General features: G+C 39.4%; 3 protein-coding genes and 1 long non-coding RNA gene across 6 annotated transcripts in view; 2 read left to right on the forward strand and 2 right to left on the reverse strand.

Annotated features, from left to right (window-relative positions):
• Positions 1-4,838: 4,838 nt before the first annotated feature.
• LOC147355184 (uncharacterized) lies at positions 4,839-8,071 on the forward strand. 2 transcript variants are annotated; one of them, XR_015144369.1, is made up of 4 exons: positions 4,839-4,976; positions 6,074-6,141; positions 6,900-7,011; positions 7,890-8,023. It is a non-coding gene; the product is annotated as an uncharacterized LOC147355184 (long non-coding RNA). The 2 variants fall into 2 exon arrangements; XR_015144368.1 differs by lacking the exon at positions 6,900-7,011 and having other exon boundaries at positions 7,890-8,071.
• A 1,911-nt stretch (positions 8,072-9,982) lies between these two features.
• Positions 9,983-16,802, reverse strand: SPRY1 (sprouty RTK signaling antagonist 1). 2 transcript variants are annotated; one of them, XM_086346868.1, is made up of 3 exons: positions 16,680-16,802; positions 15,033-15,923; positions 9,983-12,207 (listed from the first exon to the last, which is right to left on the reverse strand). In XM_086346868.1, the coding sequence occupies exon 3, from the start codon at positions 12,150-12,152 to the stop codon at positions 11,193-11,195; it is 960 nt and encodes a 319-aa protein (XP_086202994.1). In that variant the 5' UTR covers positions 12,153-12,207; positions 15,033-15,923; positions 16,680-16,802; the 3' UTR covers positions 9,983-11,192. The 2 variants fall into 2 exon arrangements, with proteins under 2 accessions (XP_086202994.1, XP_086202995.1); XM_086346869.1 differs by lacking the exons at positions 15,033-15,923; positions 16,680-16,802 and adding an exon at positions 13,999-14,479.
• LOC147355186 (uncharacterized) lies at positions 13,867-18,210 on the forward strand. Its single transcript, XM_086349367.1, has 4 exons — positions 13,867-14,056; positions 14,172-14,307; positions 14,468-16,259; positions 16,746-18,210. Exons 1-3 carry the CDS (start codon positions 13,867-13,869, stop codon positions 15,294-15,296), a joined length of 1,155 nt encoding a protein of 384 aa, XP_086205493.1. The 3' UTR covers positions 15,297-16,259; positions 16,746-18,210.
• Positions 18,211-22,353: 4,143 nt separating this feature from the next.
• AFG2A (AAA ATPase AFG2A) overlaps positions 22,354-23,084 on the reverse strand; it is a 382,680-nt gene continuing 381,949 nt past the window's right edge. The window contains exon 17 of the transcript XR_015144365.1: positions 22,354-22,978. The gene's annotated coding sequence lies outside the window, so the exon portion shown is untranslated. The remainder of the gene's footprint in view (positions 22,979-23,084) is intronic.

Here is a 23,084-nt window from a genome sequence, read left to right on the forward strand (position 1 = left end):
AACCAATTCCACCGGATAGAAGATTTATGTTGCAGGAAAGAAGGGCAGAAGGGCAGTTTGGGAGTTTGAAAGCACACCCATGAATACTTAGTACATGCATTTTAACTTAATCCTATAGTTAATTTAAAGGGTGATGAGAGGAAAAGAGGATAGGGCAAAAGGGAAAGAGAAAACGTGGGGCTTCCAAGAGACATACAGCCTGATGAACTGGAAAAGGTTAATTTTTAATATGGTTATTTGTTATGGAGTCATGCTGTAGGCCAGTAACATCATATGATAAATGACACAAATGTTTCCAAGTGTAAATCATCATATTCCAACTTGGCAGTCACCAGCAGACACACATTTTCCATTGGGTCAAAAGGACCCAAAATTTTATTTGAACACAAAAATACAGTTCTGTGTTTTTCCCCCTCGAGAAATGGTCCCATAGGTAACATACGAACGGCCCCGCCGTGAAATCACCGCCCCCGTCGTGAAATCACCGCCCCCTGCTCAGTGCGGCCTGCGGTTGAGTTAGTCATGAGTTGTGCCATAGGAAGGAGGTGACAGTTACTGCTTGGATATGTTTGTAGGGCATAACCTCAAAGGAACTTCCTCACACTCTATAGTAGAAAGGAATAAATGTTTGTTTTGAAAGATAAGCATGGGTAAGTAGGAAAAAATGCTCAAGGGCAAATACTTTTGAAAAAAAAAATGCTTTATGAAAGAATGTTGGGTTTTGTTTTTTTCAAGAAAGGCAAGTTCAAGCAGACCTTTTTTTTTTTTTTCAAGAGTACTGGCTGCTTTTCTTCTTTCCAAAATTCACCAGATTTTACAAACCATATGAAGCATGTTTTCCCTAAGGATTAAGAGATTCCTTCTAGTTGAAGTTTGTACTTAAGAAATTAAGGCACTATATGGTACCTATTCCAGTGCCAAGGAGAAAAAAAAAATCCCATTATCTACATAGGACATGAAGAAATGTGGACTTTACACACTTGACTTTTTTTTTTTAACTAAACTTTTGAAATCAAGCAATGCCAACCTCCCTCAAATTCAAGTCGTTCTGCTTTATAATGATCACTTCTCAAAAAACCATTTCCAAGTCTCGACATGCGCCACATACCACCTATAAAATGTAGAAAATGTTTAACTCCAATACTCTTATTTATAAGCAATTCAAACTACAGGAAAAAAAGAAAAATGACCAATTCCAATCCCTAAATTGTTTTGTCATTTTTTTGGTATAGCTTCTGCAAGAATCTGGATTTTACTAACTTAGCCTGTCGTTATGGTTTACTCTGTGCCCCATGGACTGTAGCCCACCAGGCTCCTATGTCCATGGGATTTTCCAGGCAAGAATACTGGAATGGGTTGCCAAGCCCTCCTCCAGAGGATCTTCCTGACCCAGGGATCGAATCTGTTATCTCCTGCAATGGCAGGCGGATTCTTTAATAAATAAAACTCCAGGTCTTCAAGTATAGATAAGGTCTATATAATGGAAATAGCATAGGACTTTCAAATGCAGTTTTCACATCTTTTTCTCACTCAGCTGGCTCTACTTCCTACTAGCAGTTTATCCTTGAATAAATCATTTCATCTCTCCAGGGTTCAAATGTCTTTACTTTTGAATGAATGAAGGAAAGGAACTAAGTAGACTGTAAGGTCCTCCCAGATTTGACTTTGAGTGGCTTCTCTAATCCTATTCCCAATCACCTAATAAACATATTCCTCAACCACCCTTCTTCCTTTGTCCACCATCGCCTTCACCATTTCTCACTTTGACCAACAGAGAAAAATATAGGGAATAAGGAAAATCAGGACACTGAAGTTACAAGCATTATTTTTTTGAAGATACTCCAGTGATTTAAAATTTAATGCCTCGGCCAGGGCGTGTAGGGGTTGCGTGGGAGAGGGTAGGAAGAGTTAATGTTTTTAGATAATTGGGAGACTTGCTGAATTTTCTATTTTGGAATTTGGTGTTTCTGACAACAAAGTTCAAATATTGCATATAACTCACTTTTCTGAGTGATATATAGTGAACTCTGTCTGGGGAGCCAGGGTGGACGAAAGAATTAATAATTTAGTTTGCTTGATTTGCAAAGCCTTTGATTCTCTTCTCTGCTTTCTGGCTTCCTGCCTTTGGTCCACTTCATTACTCATTAACTGTTCTGGGAGAGATGTGTTGTAGGGGGAAAAAATCATTCCCAAATCTGTACAATTAGTGGAATGTTCAGTGTAGAAAATGTTGGTCTCCTTCTGCATTTTATTTGTACAAATGTTCTCTCTGCCTAGGTTAGCAGTTATAAACCAGTTATGGACCAGTTATGAGTTGGTCCTGTGATGAGTCACCTAGATCTGTCTTCACTCCTCTTTCTCAACCTGCCAGTCATCTCAAACCCATCCTTCCTTTCAGTCTCCATTGTCCCAGTCACACTAATCATCTTGATCATCATATTAATGATCTAGCTGGATTCCCTCTTCCATTTCAGTCTATCCTCCACAAGGCTGCCTGAAGAATCTTTCTAAAACTCTAATCTGCTCATGTCACTCTCTTGTTTAAAACCGGGCCTCTCTGTGACTCCTCACAAGGTAGAGCTCAAACTTTTCAACTTGACGTCCACACTTTTCATGACTGGCTCCTATCTTTCCCAAAGACACCTTACTTTCCAAACATTCTGATTTACTTGCCATCATGCCATGATCGTTCCCACTAACATGCCTTTATATTGATCTGAAATGCTTTTCCTCTCACTTGTCTGCCTGATGAATTGCTACTCATCTTTCATACCTTCTCTATGAAGCCTTTCCTGACTTGCAGACAGATGTGGCTGCCTCCACGGCCCCAGTTACCAACTGATACAGTAATACCAATCACATGGTTAAAACTTTGTGCATTACTAGTCAAAGACTGGGATTCTCAGCATCAAAAATATCATTGTTAAATAAGTGATTAAATGTTTGACAGAGCCAGGCAATTCTTATTTTCTCTCAAAAATTGCCAATCTTGTCGACATTTGAAATAGTATCAAAAACCATGCAAAAACAGAGTTTCAGTTTGGTCATTCATTTAAGCATCTTTCCTTCTCTGAAGTTTTATGAATAGATCTAGCAAGGTAATCAAAACAAATATTTATTGATAAATTTAGTTTCATCTTTTTTTTTTTTAATCTGCCCTAATTGGATTCTGTTCCTGGTAACTATTAAAGAGCAATAGCCAAAAATGGACAAAGGCAGATACAAAAAGGAAATTACAGGTAATTCCAAAAGCAGGTTTATAAACCACAAAGTAGAACTCCACATAGTCTGTAAATACCTCTAACATCATCAGTTTTCTTTACAAAGGTAGGCCTCTCTGCATTTGGAATAGAAGGCAGATTCTGGGTGGCCCAGAAGAATAAAATATATTTCTATTAAGGAATCAAATTCACTCACGGCTTCTATCGCAAATCTGCAACATGCAAACTCTGGGAAACAGACAGGACTAAGGTCTTGGACCCAATCCCTTTGCCTTCTGAAGTGCCTCTGAAGTGTGCAAAAGCTTAAAGAAGGGAATGTGGAAAGCAGAAGGCCTTTTGGCTCTGTGTATTATTTTGACTGAATTGACTGGTCAATCAATTTTCATGAAGATATATTTCCTTTATTCAATAACAGATTTTGTTAACAGACCATTTGTGCTATAAATGGAGCACGGCCCATTTGAAAATAAATTCTACTGCTCTAGCTCATTCCTTTTTAAGAAATCTTATATTTTACCAGATCTTAATTACTTAATTTATAGTCCATTAGCCTAAAAACAAGTTAAAGTGTTCAAAAACATCCTTTCCAAACATAAACACAAGCTTCGAAAATTTCCTCTCCACCTCTGGCATTTTAATACCTAAATTAACAACTCTTCTAACACACTGGCCTCAGTTTTCTCCTCTTCATCCTTTACTCAGAAAAATCTCTTTTCTACCTCAGCTACCCTTGAGCACAGAGAAACTCCAGATATCCTCAGCGTTTGACAGTATGGTATCAAGACCCTTGAAGGTGGTATCGAGACCACCTTCTAAGGTCTTGACTTGAAACTTCTGTTCTCAGCTGTCCTCCTTTGCTATTTCCATACTCTCTGTAAGCCTATATCTCATCCTCATTGGAACTTTCAACCAATTCTTCTGGCCAGTCATTTCGGCAAATACTCAGACTGCTACCCTATGATTCCTGACCTCTTTCAAATTCACCATTTCTTAAGGGTCTCTTATTCTCTGCCTTAAATGACCCTCTAACTAGCTCTGAATAATATGCTTAGTGGCTCCCCCAAAGTTCCAGGTTCAGTGTGAGCTGAGCTCCCTGCGCTGCTCTTTCTTTCATCAGTTCCTACTGACCACAAGTTAGCCTCTCCACCTCTAGCCGTTCCAGACCGCTCTCAAGAACCAATTTCAGTCTCTTAAGCATCTTAACTTTCAAGAGAAGACCATCCCCCACTTGGTGTGCTTCTTTGACTTCCCTCTTCTCCCTCTTGGCGTTCCACTGTGTCTTTTCCTTCCTTCTCATCTTTTATTCTTTCCTCTGGGAGAACCATTCTTGCCAAGGTTAAAGTGCCCTCTTTGCGCTCCCTCTTCTATCTCCTCCTCCCTCTTCCAGAAGGCCTACAAAAAGGCACAGGTTTTCCTTATTCTAAAAATTGTCCTCAGCTTGTTACTTGCCTTGAGTTACTTGCCTATTATATCGAGACTTCTGGAATAGTCTAAAGCTGTTACTTGCATGTACTTACCACCCACTAAACCCATGCAACCTGGTTCTTATTACAATTTCACCTAAACACCACCCACCAAATTTAGCTGGGAGTCTTTGACTGTTACTAATTCCTATCTTGAAAATCTCCTTTGGCTGCTAACGCGTGGTCAAGAGGAACTGAAGAAGAGCAGTCCAGAGAGTTGAGCTCAGTCTCTCGGTGCCTGTCCTTCTTTGACCACCCCTCTATTGGTGCCCCACCTGCCCTCTAAATGTAGGTACGTTCCTCAGGGTTCGAGGCTCAGCTGGTAAAGAATCTGCCTGCAGTGTGGGAGGCCTGGGTTTGATCCCTGGGTTGGGAAGATCCCCTGGAGAAGGGAAAGGCTACCCACTCCAGTATTCTGGCCTGGAGAATTCCATAGACTATATAGTCCATGGGGTCGCAAAGAGTCGGACATGACTGAGTGACTTTCACTTTCACTTTTTCACTTTCCTTAAGGTTTTAGCCCTAGCCTGTTTTTAATTTCATTCTTTCTCTTGGGAATCTATGCTACAGATTCCCTATCACCCCAATATGGGTGATGGGCCATCATCCTTCTCTAAAATTCTAGACTTTTTTTTTTCTCAGTGAGCTTCTGGCAACTCACCAGCATTGTAAGAGTTTATCCTAATAGGAATCATAACTTTTCTACCTCACATACCTCCTAAACTAAGTCCACCCAACTCTTTTCACAGAACTACCATTTGCCTTTTCTCCTTGGTCTGAAACCTCAGTATCATTTTCAATTTTTTCCTCTATCTCAAAACCACAGATAACTGCCAAGTCCTTTAGATATATGTCTCACATTGATCCCTCCTTTCCATTCCTATTAACCTCCAAGTTAGTTCTGACCCTTAATACCCTTCTAATTGGCCTCCTACCTTAATATCTGCCATTTTAATCACCTGTGATTCTTCTACATGTATCTATAATTCAATTCAGAGCCTCTTGACTGTGGCTGTGCCATAGAATCATCTGGAGTGCTTGTAAGATAAACAAAAGTCAAAGCCCCACCCAGGGCACAGGTTTTGTTTGTTGCTATTTTACTCATAAATGAAACTGAGAACTGCTGCTAGCCAAACAGGAACTGGTTTCCTCAAATACACACCTTACTTTCTTACATCAAATTTATTCAGCTAGTTTTGTCTGATTCCTTTCTCAAGGCACTTACTTCTCTGCCTTGGACTACTATTAGTATTCACTGCTATACTACTGCTATTGTGCTTTCACAAATTTGTTAAATTTTATAACTTACAAATTAACCTGAAATTTTGGTTTAAACTCTGGTCTTGTTCCCCCAACCAACCTCTCCTTTCTTCCAATCTGTTACCACAGGTACATATGCAGCATGCAGTTTTTAAAATAAAGCTTATTTTAGTTTGGCAACGAGATCGTGACTTTAGGTAAGTAACCTCTGTGAACCTGGCTTTCTCATTCTAAAGAAGATCCAATAGATGACCTCCAAGTTTCTATCATTTGAAGTATGATTCTATGATTATCTTATCAAAACAAGCTCTTGAAATACTTGCTAGTGAATGATAAGCTTTAGTATGTTTTCCCAAATTGCCCAGTTCAAAACAGTCTCTAGGTTTTACTGTTAGTTACTGGCATACCTAGTATGATTCAGCTATCTGACTTTAACACCAATCTTTTTATCAGTACAAAACAGAACATTTAAATCTGCTTTTTAATCACTATAATTCTGATGTAACTAGAATAATGCTAAGTGCCATCGCGTAAGTTCTTAAATCTAGATGCCAGGTTACTATTACCTTTACAAACTGATCAAAAGCAATTTGTTCTATTATTACCATATAAACCTGGCCAGAGGAAGCACACAATCTCAGTTTTCAAATGAAGTTGTTAACTTTAATAATAACATATGAAAAATAATCATGGCAATGAAGTCATTTGCTACTTATTCCTGATAGCTAAGTGTAAATAATATATGCAGAAAAACATTCCATTTCCTAAATTATGGTCAAATATATTAATTATGAAGGAAACACTTTCTGGTTAAAAGAAATGGTAAACGCTAATGTGCAACATAAAGGTACCAGGCTTGCTGCTAAGAAATGAAGAAAGCCCTGTATCTGGAGTCCTGGTGCTACGCTAGCTATCATGAACATTTAAGCCAGGCCTTTGTTTCTCTATTCTCAAGATGAAGACATCAAGCTAAAAAAGCAATTACAAAATTGCCTGATAAACTCACCCAAGAAGCTTTTTGAAATTAAGACTATCAAGCTCCTCCCCTGGAGATATCTTCTGACAGGGTAGGTCTGAAACTATGACACAGACTTCTGATTTTTAACTTTTTAACTAGTGACCTATTTACTTTCATATATGGTTGAGACACATAAAGTATATTCTGATATCTACTTCTAGCTCTAGAATTTTTCTGCATATGGAATAATGCATGTGGTAAGGGTTCAATACATGCAGCAAAGTGGCTTGGTAATAATCTGAGGGAATATTAGAAAAATAAAAAATTTGTCAGTTAAATTCATGGCCATCTTATCTAGTGAGGGAAATAATGGAAAAAACAGTTCTCCAATTGTCAACTGGCCAAAGCGGGATTTAAATTTTTGTCTTCAAGATGTTTAAAAAATGATACCAAACTCTCTCGCAATATATACATAGTGGGAGGTGGGACAGAGTTTAAGATGAGAACTGTCTAGACATTCCTTCTTTGTTTCCATTTTTCAGTGTTTAGAAATGAGATTGTGCCTTTTTGCTAAAGAGTTACACATGAAGTGAAGTCGCTCAGCTGTGTCCAACTCTTTGCCACCCCATGAACTGTAGCCCGCCAGGCTCCCCCATCCATGGGATTTTCCAGGCAAGAATACTGGAGTGGGTTGCCATTTCCTTCTCCAGGAGATCTTCCTGACCCAGGGATTGAACCCAGGTCTCCTGCATTGTAGGCAGACATTTTACTGTCTGAGCCACCAGGGAAGTCCATAAAACTACCATGAAATACATCACTCAACAAAAAAGGGAAGATTCAGGAAAAGGAGACAATTTCAAGAATTAAATCAATCTTCTGCAAATGAATCTTGAGATTGATTTCAATATTAACTTTAGGGTAAAAACATTAGCTTTTAACTTATTTCCTTTAACTTTAAAAACCACTGTTTTTAATTTTTTTTCTTAGGAATAACTGGAATGTTCTACGATTTGTGTTTTGAAAACTATATAATAATTATCACAGATTATAATTTAAGGATTCACCTCAAGCCTTCACAAAAAAGAAGTATATCTACTTTTTCATAGTCCATTTTCCTGCTGAGTTACATTTTATTAAACTGTTGACAAGAAGCTACTCAATTACAGAAATCTTGTACTGGTTTTATTCACAATTAAATTATCCAAATAAAACTTCTTTGAATGAAACGAACAGCACTCAGAAAACATGCTGGAAAGGAACTACTTAAAAAATATTCATTTTGTCAAGCTTTGGCAGTTGAGGAAGAGGGACAAAATTGAGGAAAAGGGAAAGGTTAATCTATCTATGTGGTATTTTTAACTTGGCAGTATCAAATAAATGGCAGGGGTATTATAAGAAATGTCAGCTGTGCTAATGCTTTCAAAGCCTTAGCACTTTTAAATGATCATCAGTATTCGGTTCAAACACATTGGACTCACGAGCACTGATGAAGACACATCCTAATATTTTTTTCTTCTAGGTTTAAACCATCACAAAGGAGGAAGTTTTGAATCAAAGTGTTTATTCTTTGTATCTGACAAGCATGTTAGAAGTCTGAACTACTAACTTATTGCTACTTCCAAATATGGGCCTGACATTATGCCAGAGTGCATATAGAACCCTAGCAGCAGCAGACTGCCATCTTAATATTATAATTTTAATGTATTCCCCATATAGCCAGAAGTTAAAACTCCACAACATACCTTATTCTCATAAAAGTTATGAATTTCTTTCAATAAAAGCCACAGCTTCTTAGTCTGGTTAGTTTAACTACAGACAGCTCTTACACCAATTCCTGATTATACGAAGGGTCTAAATAACAGAAAAAATTTACACAGTATTTTGAAGGAGTCTATTTATATGCTTCATTAAGGAGCCAAATCTCAATGAAATATTCAATATTCAGGGACCAGTGATATCACCACATAACTTGAATACAAGAGGAAACAAATTCACATTTTAAAATACCATAGATTATGAAATTTTAAAAAATGTTTCTGCTTTCAGAGCAGAGAGAAAATACTTGATTAAGCCAAATGTCACAATGCTAACTAATAGGTTTGGTGGCTTGGTGGAAATGCATTAAAAGTTTCTATCGCTTATGTCTTATTTAATTAAAACAAAAGCAAAGCCTATGAATACAAAGGATAAATAATCCAAAACTAGTAGTCAAATCATGTAAGAGACAACAACCAAACAAAAAAACTGGATAAGAGTTTTGACAGCCTAAATCCTGGGTTCAAATTATGTCAACATCTTATTCTCAAGTGCTGATTATTCAGGTTTGACACGTCACTTAGGCATACGGAGGAGTTACTGAAATCGAGTCTGAGGATTCATGTGAACAAAATTTTATCAGACCCAAAGATTCTAACTATGTCCTGACTTCAGCAGGCTAAAAACTAAAAACACGTACTTTTTTTAATATAAAGTTTCACACCCTCACATTTCTAATTCCATGAGACATGACACAATGTTATTTGATCAGGGCACATTAAAGACTTATTAAAGGAATGAAAAGGATTGGAATGTTTTTAAAACATCTGTTTGATAATGTTAACTATCCCCTTGATGCACTCTTAAATTCTATGTTTTATTAAAATGACAGTGCCAGAGACTCCTAGAATGGCTACAGAACTAATTTTTTAAGCTTTGCTGATGAAAATTAATTTCAGACTAATCCAAGAGTTGATAAACATTATTTAAAACATACAGGTATGTCCCATTCCAAGAAATTGATATACACAAAACCCCTTGCTTACAGAATAGCCAAAGGAGGGACGGACTTGTTAATATTAATCACAAAAAAACCTTTTTCACTTTGTAAAGTGATTCACTTGGGCATTTGTTGAAACAGAATTTGGAATATAAAATCTTGATTAGTGAATTTTCTAGGAAACATCTACTTCAAGATTTGAGGTCACCTACATCTAGATTTGGTATATTAAGGGAAAGAAAGAAAATGGGTATGCATGAAGAGTCAAAGCAAATGACAAAAATCACAACAGTACACGCTATTAAATGAAGAAATCAAGAGACAGTTTCATTAATTAATATATTTTCTGCATTATAGTTAACATATGTACTTTCTTCGTGTCACCTTATTTTCCGTTACGTATTGATATTTTGTTATATTCAGACATGAGTACATTTCAACAGTCTTTTGCAATAAATATCATAAAATAATAGAGATTCGCATAATAAATATTCTTTACAATAAAAAAGTTTAACAGACTTTTGTCTTAAAAATAGTCAGAATTCAACTTTGTGATTTATACATAAAATATACAAAAAGCACCACAATTTGTGGTTAAGGCAATGAAACAGAAAAGATTAGAACTACCCAGCTGTTAACTAACCAAGTGGCCAAAAACCATTAAGGAGCCAAGATCACTTCAGGCAGCATAGTTCTGTGACATCTATAGATTGATCAGATATAAATATCAACTTCAGTTATCCAAGTGCCCTCAATGACAAGAGTAATTTGGTGAAAAGCAAGGAGTTCGGAAGGGAGGGAGTCGAGTCCTTCACAAATATGAAAGCTTGAATAAGGATGAGCAAGATACAACCAATATATCTCCAATGTGAAGACTTACATTGTAAAGCAGACCTAAAATTACACAGAAAAAAACAAAACCAAACCCTGGCGTCTCTAAAATAAGATACACCAAAACTGAGGGGATAGACTGTTGAGGAGCAAGGAGAGGGCAGTGGTTAAAGGAGAATTTTAACGTTGTAACAAAAACAGATCTCCCATGCTACTTAAGTGTCTAATGCTATGAAGATAGCCCTAGTTGGAGACAGATTTAATATATAGCTTATTTAAGCAATTAAACTGCTGCTTCTTTAAACACCAATTTCCCTGTTCCCAGAGTACCCAATCAAAAACAGCTCTAAATCACTGTAGCCTGGGTGTACATGTGTGGATATGTTCACGTGTACAACTTTGGAAAGTTGCTTGCAGAACAAAAAGGCTACACAAAAGCCCACTGGCTCTCAATACCCTCTCGAGTGGATGGCAGAGGCTCTTGTCATAAGGGGGAGCCAGATGCATTTCACAGTCCACTCTTACTGAAGACCATCCATTAGAGAAGAGTACAATCCATGAGTCAAACCTTGGAAAGAAGGGGAGAAAGGTGGGAAACAGGGGAAAACTGCAAAGAAAATAAAACCAGTATCTGACAGCATCTTTTTTAACAGCCACAGCTTGAAAGCAAGAGAAGTTCAGGAGGTCCAACCCACCTCCAAAAATCATGATGGTTTACCCAGACCCCGGGAGGGGCAGCTCTCCAGCTTACAATAGACAGTGTTGGAGTTCTTACATCTGCACCCTGGGCGATGGATCCAGTCATAACACCCCCTGCACAGCTTCAGGCATCCCTTGGCTGGAGGATAACAAAGTAAGCAAGGTAAAAACAGAGACATGGCTCCCATACACAGGTACCTAGAGCAGCACTGTGACTGTGAACAGGAGCAAGGATTATCCGAGTAGGAATCCCCTTCATCGTCATTGGAGCAGTGGTAGAAGATGCCCTTGACCAAGCACATGCAGGTTCCATACTCCACCATGCTCTCAGCGGAGCAAAGGCACTGCCGGTTACAGGCCAAGCAGGATGGCAGGGTCCTGGGAGCTGTGCATTCCCCACACTTGCACTTCCCACACTGTTCACAAATGAACTTGTGCTGCGTCAGGTCCTCTTTCAAGGAGCCCTTTAAGTCATCCACAATCAGTTGCTTGGGCTGGGTCCGGATTGCCCTTTCAGACCTGTGACCAGGGATGGGTCTGGTTGGCGGGGACCTTCCTAACAGCCCCTGCTCAGAAGAGGCACTGCTGTTGCTCCCAGAACTGGCTGCGCTTCCAGTGCTAGTTGATCTGCTCAGTATGGGGCCTCTGGTGTTATTTGAGAGTCCTGCGTGTCCCAGGTGGCTGGTAGGTCTATGCTCATAGTTATTATTCACATTAATCGGTATGATTTCGTGAGTCCTCTCATGCTTTTCTTGTCTTGGTGCGGTTCGAGGAGCAGGTCTTTTCACCACAGATGGCCCTTCTGTGTATTCATTGCTGCCTCTGATGGCCTTGATCTGGTCTAAGGACAAAATAGCAGCAGGCTGAATCTCTCTCTCATAGTCTAGCCTCTGACGGTTATCCAATGCAGGCTGCTGGATCACAACTAATGAACTGCCACTGCCATGCTGATTTTGGGGATCCATGTGTAGTGATCTTGATTTCTGGCAATCAGTGGAAACCTGGCATGCATCTGAAATCCTAAAAGGAAATCAAAGATGAAAAAAAAAAAAGAGAAAATAAATGACTAGAAGCATTTGGGGGGGTGGGGGGAGAAGAGGTGAGAAATCCTGTCAAGTCACAAATTGCCTAAACCACCTGGTAATGATCTCCCTCATCAGTGGATTACAATGATGCTGGGGTCCTGGACAGAGTCCAATTCAGAGAGAGGCTTAGGACCACATCATAGAAGAAGAATGTAGGCAAGAGACCCCATGCCATAAGAACTGGAAGTTTTTTCAACTTTTAAAAAGCAGAATCAAGAAGTAATGTCTTCCTGTTTGTGAATCTAACAAACAAAATGGAGTATGCCCTTGTGGGGAACACTGAGTATAAGCACTAATAAACAGCTCTCATCCAAAGAAGCTCTGTATCAGTTCATGGGTACTTTCCATAAAAGAAAACATCCATTAAAACAACAACAACAACAAACTAAGAATGGCTATGGTGCTGTTGTCTTTAATTATCTGTTTGCTGTTATAAGCATTAGATTAGTGTTCAGGAAATTAGTCAAGGTATACTTCAAGCATTAAAAAAAAAAAAGACACTCCAAACTGAAATGGAATCTCAAATTAAGAGGTCATCTTCAGTAGAAACCAGAATTTTAAACCTAGTTCACTATTAGTCTACAAGATGTAAAAGTGAATGCAGACGAACACAACAGTTCTTGGTGTTTTATAGCCTCTAAAGCACACACACAAAACTCAATGTACAGTTCTGTGAATGTTAAGACCATTCACATTTGAATTTTTTTAAGTTTAAATAAGGATCACTGACATAACAAGATAACTTTCACATACAAATAAGTGTCTGGCCTTTAAAGTAGTATGGGGAAATCCTGGCCATTTTAATTATCTGTATTTCCTCTAATTTAAAAATTTGTATTTACATGCCAGATCTTGATTTTCAAAAGCACTGCCAACTCTGAATCAATGTGCTTCTTGTAATAAAGTATAGCAATATCCAGGTAAAAATCTATTTCAATACCAATGATAAATTACTTCTAATTTATAATGTATTCTTCATAAAACCATCTATTAAACATAAAAACGTTTTTGTTCTCATAAACGGTAAACCAGAATATTTTTCACACAAATTCCTCCCACAATCTACAGATTTGATCCAGTTCAAGAATGCAAAGGAAAAAATGCCTATTCTCCACTACCATGAGCCAAATCTCATCAGCTTCAGGAATAAGGCAGAAAGAAGTCCATTTCATCTATTAACTTCACTGAATGGCCCTGGACTGTCTTACATGTTAACTTCTTCGCGTTCCCCCCGTTCATTCTTTCAACTCGGAGCCTCAAGTTTCTAGCTTCTTCTACCTTCTCTGTACTCAAGGAGAAACATGTTCACAACCTGCTGGGTTTAGTCCTGGAGTCCTTAAGGACTGTTAAAAAGATTCCATCGTTACTCTGCAGTATCATTCCTCCTCGCAAAGCACTTTCTAACCCAGTGCTTCTAAAGCAAAGAGTATCTACAAGTAGTAAGTCAGACTCCACACGAAAGAAAAAAACGTGGATCTGAAGAGAGTAGAAAAAGCACAAGGCATGACTTTAATCTGAGTCTTTAATGCTAGCTGTTAACAAAGTTCCTGCTGGCCGGTAAAGGAGGCCACCAGATAAAAAGAAAAAGCAAAGAATGTCAGCCACCTCGGATCTGAAGCAAAGCCCCCTTTCCAGCAGTGACAGCCCTGGATCTAGCCCCAAACACGCTCACACGCTCTCGGCAGACTCTTCTCCCCCAAGAAAGCCCCGAATCGAAGTCGAATACCTTTTCGGACAATCCCATCATATTCTAAGGATCACCGTGGATTTCCAAGCCTTTTGGCGTATGCCACCAAGGATGCTTACAAATCAGGAAAAGCCTTCGGAGTGAATGCAGGCGCCAAAAAGCAAGCCCAAGGCAAGGAGGGTTATAAATAAATATCTGTCTACACTTTAAAGGAGAAGCCGGATTCCTAAAGAGCCGGGGCGCAGCGAGCCGGGGGCCCAGGCGGCGGAGCGGTGTCGCCACATCGCCGGTTCCCGCGGTGGAGCTGCGCCCTCTGCAATCCGCGCTGAGACGAGCGGGGAATAAATAGTTGACGGAGAGGAAGGAAAAGGAAAAAGTTATGAATGAAAACAAGTCTTCTCTCTCGCTCCCCCTCTCTCTCCTCTCTCTCTCTCTCTCTCGGGCAGGAGGAGGGGAGGAGGCTGAGGTTACCATTACCTCAGGAGGGCGGACTTCCCCACTTTTAAAGTGGCAGTGCCCTCTCCCGCCCCTCGCCGCGCCGCCGCGCTCACAACAAGAATAAAGTGGCAGCTCGCGCGGGCGCACACCGACTCGGCCCAGGGGCTCCCCAGCGAACCGGGGGTCCGCTCTGGCACTCGCGCGCGAACACGCCTTTCCGGAGGCCCCCGTCCGAGGGATCCTCGGGTCCCGAAAGCCCGCCGCGGGCACCCGCCGAGCAGCTCCGCGGTCCTCCTCGGACCTCCCCCCCGCTCCAAGCCTCCCCGAATGCACCTTTCGCGTGGAGGGGTTTCCCCGAGAGGACTCCCCGGGTCCCCGCGCCGCCGCTGCAGGCGACTGAGGACCGGGGACCCCGCCTCGCCGTCCCGCGCGGAGGCGAAAGGTCGCTGTCCGGGTTACCCAGCTCTGAGCGACCCGCGGGCCGGCTGGGCCGCGAGAGGGGGTGGCCCCACTCTCCCTTCCCTCGCGCGGTCCGGGCCCCCACGCCGCTCCCCAGGGCCCGCACCTGCCGCCCGGCCCGCCCCGCCCGTGCACCTCCCGCCCCCGCAGCCCGAGGGCGGCCGCCCCAAACTCACCTAGGCCGAAGCGGGGGCGGGCGGCCAAGCAGTGCAACCTGGCCTGGGTCCCGGTGCGAGCGACTGCGTGCACTCGCCGCATCAACCGCGGCGGGGAGGACGGGGAGGCATGGCCCGAGCTGCGGCCGGTCGGCCCGCGGCCTCTGCCGCTGGGCAGGAGCGCTCCCCGCGGCCCCCTTCCGGCTGCGGGGGACAATCCTCTGGAGATTCGGCGCGGCCAAGCGCAAACCTCTCACAGCTCGCGTGCGCCGCGCAGCTCAGTAACATCCACCTCCGGGGCTCCTCTCCTGTAGCCCCCTTCCAAGAACCAGGAAAAAAAAAAAAAAAAAAAAGCAAATTCCCTTCAGGAGGGCTCTCCCGGTCTATCCGGAAGGCGAGCTGGGGAGCGGCGGGGAGAGGAGTGCGTGACTGGCCGGCCGCCCCGCCGCTGTGCTCGGACCAGAGTTCTCCTCGGGGTCCAGTCGCTCCTCGAGGGAAAGGCGGGAGTGGCGGCCTCCTGATGCGTGAAAATCCACGTCACGGACGTTTGAGGCTCCGCGGCGCCCGGGACGGGGCTCGAACCGGCGTCCACGGACGAGTCACGGAGCCGCGCAGGGAGTACACGCCTGAGAGGCCCGACCGCCGCTCCCCGCGGGTGGGGGTGGGTGGGAGTTTGTTTTTTACCCGCTTTTTAAGGGGCGGTGGTGAAGGGAGCGAGGTTTGGGGTTCTCCGGGGAGAAGGCGGGGCGTCGTCCCTCGGCCCCCGCGCAGGTCCAGGCACTTTCCCGATCCCGCACGCCGGGCAAGTGGGGGCACGGCGTCCCTGGGAACTCCGGTCCTGGCAGTCAGCCTCTCCCGGGCAGCGATCACTCCCAGTCCTCCGACCCTCCTGTTCCGCGGCCGAAACGCCTGCTACAAACGATTAGAGATAAGAACACGTTAATTTCCCTTTCTTTCCAGGCACTTGGACTCGCCGCGCGCTCCGCCGCCCCGGCGAAGAGTGGAGCGGAGAGGGCCGCTCGCCAGCTCGCCCGCCGTCCGCACCCGCTGCCATGTGCTGGCTGTTGCTGCTCCCTGTGATTGACAGGCGGGCGCACAGTCGGCGTGTCAGCAGCGAACCAAAGTAACATGCAGTCTTGCACGTTTTTGCCGAAGTGCTTTTGCCCCTTGGAATGCCTAAGAGTTCAAACAACGTTCAAGCGACGCCTCTGCGCATTGGAAATCAATACACAGAGACGGGAAATTCAGGTTTTAAACAATTGCTTCTGGGGATTCGGTCGCCAACAATGCCTAAACAAACATGCATTTGGTCCACACACCGAATGCCAGTCCCTCTTTGGCAAAAAGAAAAAAAGAAAAAGAAAATACACCCAGTTTTTCTTTCACACATCCGACTGTTTCAGACTTGAAACTTGTTACTGCTTGGCTAGGGGGGTTGTGGGGGTGGGGAGGAAAAGGACCCTGCTTTTTCTTTTAGTGGTAGCATTTACTTTAAATAAGAGCATTCGTTTTAGCAGTGGGAATGCTACTGGTAATTTGAAATGCAACCAGTAATTTTAGATCTAAAGCGAGTTCAAAGAAATAATCAGTTCCTTGCAAAAGCCAACATTTCTCACCTGATCTTTCCTTAAAATGTCTACGGAAGGAAAGGAAGGAAACAGTTCTTACCTAGAGCAAAGATTGGAAATTGCTTTTCAGGCACATTTACAGCAACTGTAGCTGTTCCTTTTCCAGGGCTGGGAGTTGTGTCTGCGGCTATCACTCTGCAAACCACTGCGTGCCTTACAGAGCAGTTCTACTCCGGCTCCGCAGAATTTCAGCTCTTCGCCTCCACCTCCACCTCCACTCCAGGACACGCCTCCAGTGATATCATGTGTCAATCATACGGGCTGCCTGAAAACCTGGAGCAGGATTTTCCCAACAGTCGTTTCCTCTTTCCTTTATGAGTACCCACTTGGATATATTGCCCTGTACACTTCCCTAACAAACATCCTCTGAAAATGTGGATTGCCTCAGAAAATCCTTCAGATGCCTTTCGTCATAAAAGAATACCTTTAAATTTAGTTAGCAGTCTTCAGTTATCAAATCTCAGCAAAAGCATTGGTGAACTCTACCCTTAAAAGTGGAATTAGAAAACAACTTTGAAGAATAAAAGATTAAAAAGTTGTATATCAAGCCTTCACTACTGATCAGTTAGTGAGATAATGTATATTGATATAAAAAAGATGATATGCCACTACAGACCCAATTTAAAGCAAAGTTCAGAATATGTGAAATCTAAAACGTGGCATGCTTTACTGCAAATGTATGTAACAATATGTGATAAAGGTATGACTTCCTGCTGTAGATTTTATAATAATTGCTCTATCTTGATTTGTGATATAATTTTCCCAAAATCAAAATTGTAAAAATCCCAGACTCCTTCAATTTTGTAAGATATTTATATAATTTTGAAAAAATAAGTTTATTTTTAAAAATCAGCTGAATAGAAATCAATTAAAATAGAAATAATTTCCTAAGAGGTTTTATAATTCTTAAGCATATATGATGTGTCACTGGGGAAAAAAAAGCATTTTAATCAGTAGGAAAAATGCTTTTTGTTTCCTTACAGACTATTGGAATTTAGATATTTATTATCAAAATCATGTACTTCATGCTGCTGTGAGGGTAACAATATGTGAAATTTGAGTTTCCACAGAGATTCTTAAAAGATACCTAAAACCTAGAAAGATACAGTAAGTGGAAAGGGAAATATTTTTTCCAGGTCCTACATATAAGAAGTAGCTTAAAGTCTTTGATGAAATAAAGCGAACAAAACTTCAGTAAAAAATCATATAAATTTAAGTATGGACATTTCAATAATTTTTTAATATTCTTTACAATAGTAAGTAATTCTTTTGAAACTTTTTTTTCTCTATTTGAGATTTTCTAATATTTGAGTTCTTTAAAATAATTAAAGTTCTATTTGGAATGACCTTTCAGGACCCTAGGGCACTGCTAAAACCATCAACAAGAAAGCATCACTAGAAAATAACTCAGAACAAGAATTAAACCAAGAAGCTACCTATTCACTCTTAATAATATAAATTGTAATAAAATAGGCTGTTTCAAAGGCTAAAGTCAACATTATTGTACATATTTTCTATTTTCATCTGTCTCATAATATTTGGAGAAGTAATAAACTTTAACCAGTGGATAAGTTTCTTGGACAATTTGAATGGGTTTGAAAGAGTCAAATCAGAAATAACAATATTCCATGATAGTATCTTATTTGGTTTTTCAAAACTGTCTTCTCTGCTATCACCACAATTTGGGGACAAGAGGTCAGTTCACCAGTATGATAAAACCAGGAGAGGGAGCACTGAACATTTTATTTCCATAAATCCTACAACAATATATTTGAAAATTTCTGTTACAAATAAACTTCAAACTATTTCAACCAAGGTATATTATTAAATTACAATTTTTGTGAAATTAAGTATTTTAAAATTACAATAATAAAATCCATAAAATGTTATCTATAACATCATCATTGTGGATCATGTTCTATTGAGAAATCAAATAGTATGAACAATGACCATCTATATCATTTAGCACTGAAATGCATCAATATGTTTTTCTCTAAATATTACAGTATAAATAAATATATGGGTTACCTTGCTACCCTGGAGCTAGAATAGGGGTCCCCAACCTCCAGGATCTAATGCCTGATGATCTGAGGTGGAGCTAAAGTAATAATAACAGATATAAAGTGCATAGAAAATGTAATGCTCTTGAATCATCCTGAAACCATTCCTTTCCCTCTTCGGTCCATAAAAAAAGTTCCTTCCATGAAATCAGTCCCTGATGCTGAAAAGGTGGGGGCTGCTGATCTAGAAGACATTTAATAAAATCTGCCCCCTTTTCTGATTGCCTACAACTCTTAAGTCTGTGGAAATTCTAAAATTTTTGCTTAAAATAGACATTGTTATTTATTTAGAAAGTTTAATACAGTGTACCATGGCTAGAAATAGACAGCGAGTATATGATGTTTTCCTGAAAAGGAAAAAAATGTAAATATCCATGAGAAATTGTACCATAATTTTCAGTTTACTATATTAAGATCTAAAAGAATAAGGCAGAATGGAAAGTGAACTCATTTATTCTTCATTTTCATGCGAAAACAAGATTCGCTATTTCTTCTACTGATTTGACTTTTGAGAAAATAACAAAGTAAAATGAAAAAAAATGTCTGGTAACTCTTGGCAACTGCTAGTGATTTAAAAAAGAAGAAAAAAGTGTAGTACTAAGGCTTAACTTATTCATTTATCTACTTTATTTGCCAAAATAGCTGAACCATAATATGTTCCAAGCTCTTGAAAAATAATATCTTATTAATCTTTCCAATGTTTCTGTGAACTCATGATAATAAATATAATGTTTGATTTTACTGAGAAACAAACAAAATAATAACAGAAACTGGTGAGTTACCCCATAAGTGTCTAATAAATTAACGAAGAAACAAGAATGGAAAGTCTTTACTTTCCTTTTAAGGGCAATAGTCACTATATTACTATACTTCCCAAGAAAAGCTGGCAAGGATAAGCCATTTTATTTTCAGTTTCCTTTCGTAAACAATCTTTGTAGTTGACAGAAATAGACCAACCTATTCTGTAAATTTTCCATAAACATTCTTTTCATTTTCGTAAGTATAATTCTCATCCTTCTGCCCTATTTGAAATACTAATGTTCTGTATTGGTTTCAAATTCTATAAGTGGGCATATCAAGCAGTACCTTGAATAAATTACACTGAATGATTTGTAGAGTTTCTGTCAGCTCTATAATTCTACAGCTAACCGTTTGTGTATTTTGTCACAAGTGATTCTACTTTTCTACAATAGTAAAAAAAAGAAATGCACATGGCAGGGCTCTGAATTGGTGCCCTTCATTACTTAAGTGTCATATTCCTTCACAGAGAATCAAAGCGACAGGAGTTCAGACAAACTGCATCACTACTACATATCAAAGATTTTGCTAATTAAATCCACATGGCAAGACGTCTAAGGAAACATCTTTGCCCTAGTACAAAACAAGTCTTCATTTCTTATCTACCCAGTTGAAGAATAAATCCTGTCTTGTTTCCTCTTCCATATTATTAAATGCTCCCTTCTGAGCCTTGACTTGCTCTTCATTTTCACAAGAAAACAAAATTAGTCATCTCTTCTGCTGATTTGATTCCTGAATCCAGGAGTAGAATGGCTATTATAATGATCATGTGGTATTCTCTTTGATTCTGTTCAACAAAAGTTATTAATCTCTCATTTCCACAACTATCTACTGCTCACTTCATCTTCAGAGACAAGTACACAAGAACCTAGGTTAATTTAAACCTTGAACTGCCCCCAAAGATAGAACAGGAAGAAAACAAAGTCATGTTTTCATTAAAATGGAAACGGCTTAAAACATCTCCTGGGGCTTGCCTGCTTTAATCTTTATTTCCTATTGAAATAACCTATGCCAAAGGCTATAGTTTATTCTTTGTTTGGGAAAATAAAAGTAGAATATTTATTTGATCAAATGACTCTAGGCATGCCTTCTATAAGAATGCTTAATATTAAAAAAAGAAAACACAAAAACTTGCAAGAGTTTTTTTTTTTTCAAGAATTTACACTTTCTTTGATTTTCAGCTCTCTTGGAATATTTCAATTTAATTTATAAAAACTTCTCACATGATGTATCTCATTTGATAGCATACACAAATTAAAAAATCTGAATTTTGATTATTATCATTCTTCTATATCATGATCTATCATATTTGTCGATGATGTCCCCATGTCCAATATTACAAGAATGAAAATGGACTGGTGTCGAGAGTGCCTGACACAGGGTGTGATGATACAAAGTTCAAGTCCCAGCTTTGCTACTTCTAGCTTGGTGAACTTCACTTAGTTTCTCTCAGCCTGCTTACTGATCAATAACCTGAAGTTAATACTTTACCTTCCCAAATTGTAACCCTACTGTGGACTCAATGTATATGCAGTGCTTTGTTAGTTACGAAGTCTTGTATAAATTCTTGTCATATAGTGTGTTATTGCCTTAAATACACTCTATGATGAAGAAATGTTTCTTTCCCTGAAACATAGGTGATTCATTCCTAAATGATGAATTTATTTGTCTTATAATTGTTTCAAATTAATTCAGTTTTACTTTTGTTTTTCTAAGGCTGAACTCAGGTTTAAATAATTGTATTGCTCTGTGTCTGTGTGTGTGTGTGTGAAGTGGGATTCTGGAGCAGCTATCTGCTAGTAACTTCAGATTAAGGGACTCAATGAGCCCTAATCACCTTAACATTTCTCTAGAATTTTTAATTGTTTACATTTTGCTTCTCATTAAGATAAATGTCATTGTAAATACTAAAAATCCCTTCTATAAAATTTATAAACTCTGCAATCATTGAGTAAAATTTAAAAATACATGTAGTTTAAAGTAATTGAATAACATTTAAAGAGTTGAAAATAAGTAGAAAAGTAAAAAGCAAGTTGATACTTCTATATATTTTCAAAAAGTAAGTTTACAGATGCTTCTTTTTCATAATCTCTTAGAATGTTAATTTTGATAAATACAGCAGATTTGATAGCAGATATAGTTCCTGTCAATTACCAAAGTACTATTTGAATCTTAATGTTTTATATTATTTTTTTAAATTGATAGCAGAGATATTTCATAGAGCCAAAGCATTTCAACTAAACAAACAAGAATCCTGGGAAACACCACCTATTATTGAAAATAAGTCATTTCAAATTTCAACTAAAACTTGAAAAGAGCAGTTGAGTCTTGGTTTGGGGTATTCACATTGGTCTGTGTTTTACATTTTTCTCCTTATGTTACAATATTGCCATATGAATTAGGATGTTAGTTTTCAATAAAAGTGCAAAATATGCTTTATATACACTACTTTTTAAAGAATCCAAAAGTCATTAAAAAACTGTGTCTATCTGAAGTTATAATATCAGTGGTGAAGATAATAAAGTGATACTGATTTTTAACCAACACATTAGAATTAATAGATCCGAAAAGATGTTTTCCTCCTCAAAGTATTTACTTTGAAAAGCTGTACACTTACACCAGTGGTGCCACAATTGGATAGATCTTTCTTTAAAATCCCTGATTATAAACATCATCTGGGCCTAAACGTCACATTTGTTTGAATAATCTCAATCTTTTATACCAATTTGTATATGGGTTAGTGTATATATCATAAATAATATCACTATTAGAAAAATATTTCCCTCTTGAAGATGGATTTGGATTTTAATAACCCATAAGTTAATAGGAGCCATTTGTATTAAGATGAGTGCTCAAGCTGAGTAAAAGTCTAGGAAGAAATACGAGGTGTCAACATAAAAATAACAAAACTGTTCAAAATTGTTAAAAGATCAAAATTGTTAAAAGGCTGCTGTGGGGAGAATTAACAGTGAAAAGAAATAATTTTTTATGTTGACACACAGTATAAAGTACATGGGGCTATAAAATATAGAGTCTTAATTATAATAGGAAAAAGGAGAACCTCGTTCTAGAATAAATAGAAGTCACAAGGAGAAAAAGAAAAAGACAATGTACCCTCAGGACATGGCACAAGGAAACACCAGAGGGTGGAAATAGGCAACGGGTGCATCTCATTCACAGCTGACTTGTGGGACTGGCACAACCAGGAAGGGAGATTTCTTTTATAAAATCACAATGATCAAAATTGGATAAGTAAGGTAACAACAAATTACAGAGGGACTTTAATGCCATGATGAGGATTGGAGCTTGATCCTAAGGAAAATGAAGTTTTGGAGGAAAGGCATTACCCGATGAAAGAATCTGTTCCTAGAAGAGTCATCTGATCATGTGGATTGCAACAAGAAAAAGCTGGCACCAGAGAACTGCTTAGAGCTGTGTATGGTAATCCAAGTGGGTAGCAGGGAGATCGTGGGTCAGGTGGCTGAGGAGAAAGAGGAACAGGGTCATATGTAACATATATTCATATATATATATGAATATATATAAGAACATATGTAACCTATATACTCACTGTATGCCTCCTCATT

Source organism: Bos grunniens, chromosome 17 (genome assembly GCF_055505025.1).
Source record: "Bos grunniens cultivar Pamir isolate PY7600 chromosome 17, Bosgru_T2T1.0, whole genome shotgun sequence".
NCBI classification, from domain to species: Eukaryota; Metazoa; Chordata; class Mammalia; order Artiodactyla; family Bovidae; genus Bos; species Bos grunniens.

What these genes read in the sequence shown, in the direction of transcription:
- LOC147355186 (XM_086349367.1), top strand. Translation starts at nt 13,867, where the DNA reads ATGTCAGCCACCTCGGATCTGAAGCAAAGCCCCCTTTCCAGCAGTGAC. An exon ending in GGATTTCCAAGCCTTTTGGC is followed by an intron (nt 14,057 to 14,171) that starts GTATGCCACCAA and finishes TACACTTTAAAG; the next exon opens with GAGAAGCCGGATTCCTAAAG. An exon ending in AGACGAGCGGGGAATAAATA is followed by an intron (nt 14,308 to 14,467) that starts GTTGACGGAGAG and finishes CCACTTTTAAAG; the next exon opens with TGGCAGTGCCCTCTCCCGCC.
- SPRY1 (XM_086346868.1), bottom strand. Translation starts at nt 12,152, where the DNA reads ATGGATCCCCAAAATCAGCATGGCAGTGGCAGTTCATTAGTTGTGATC.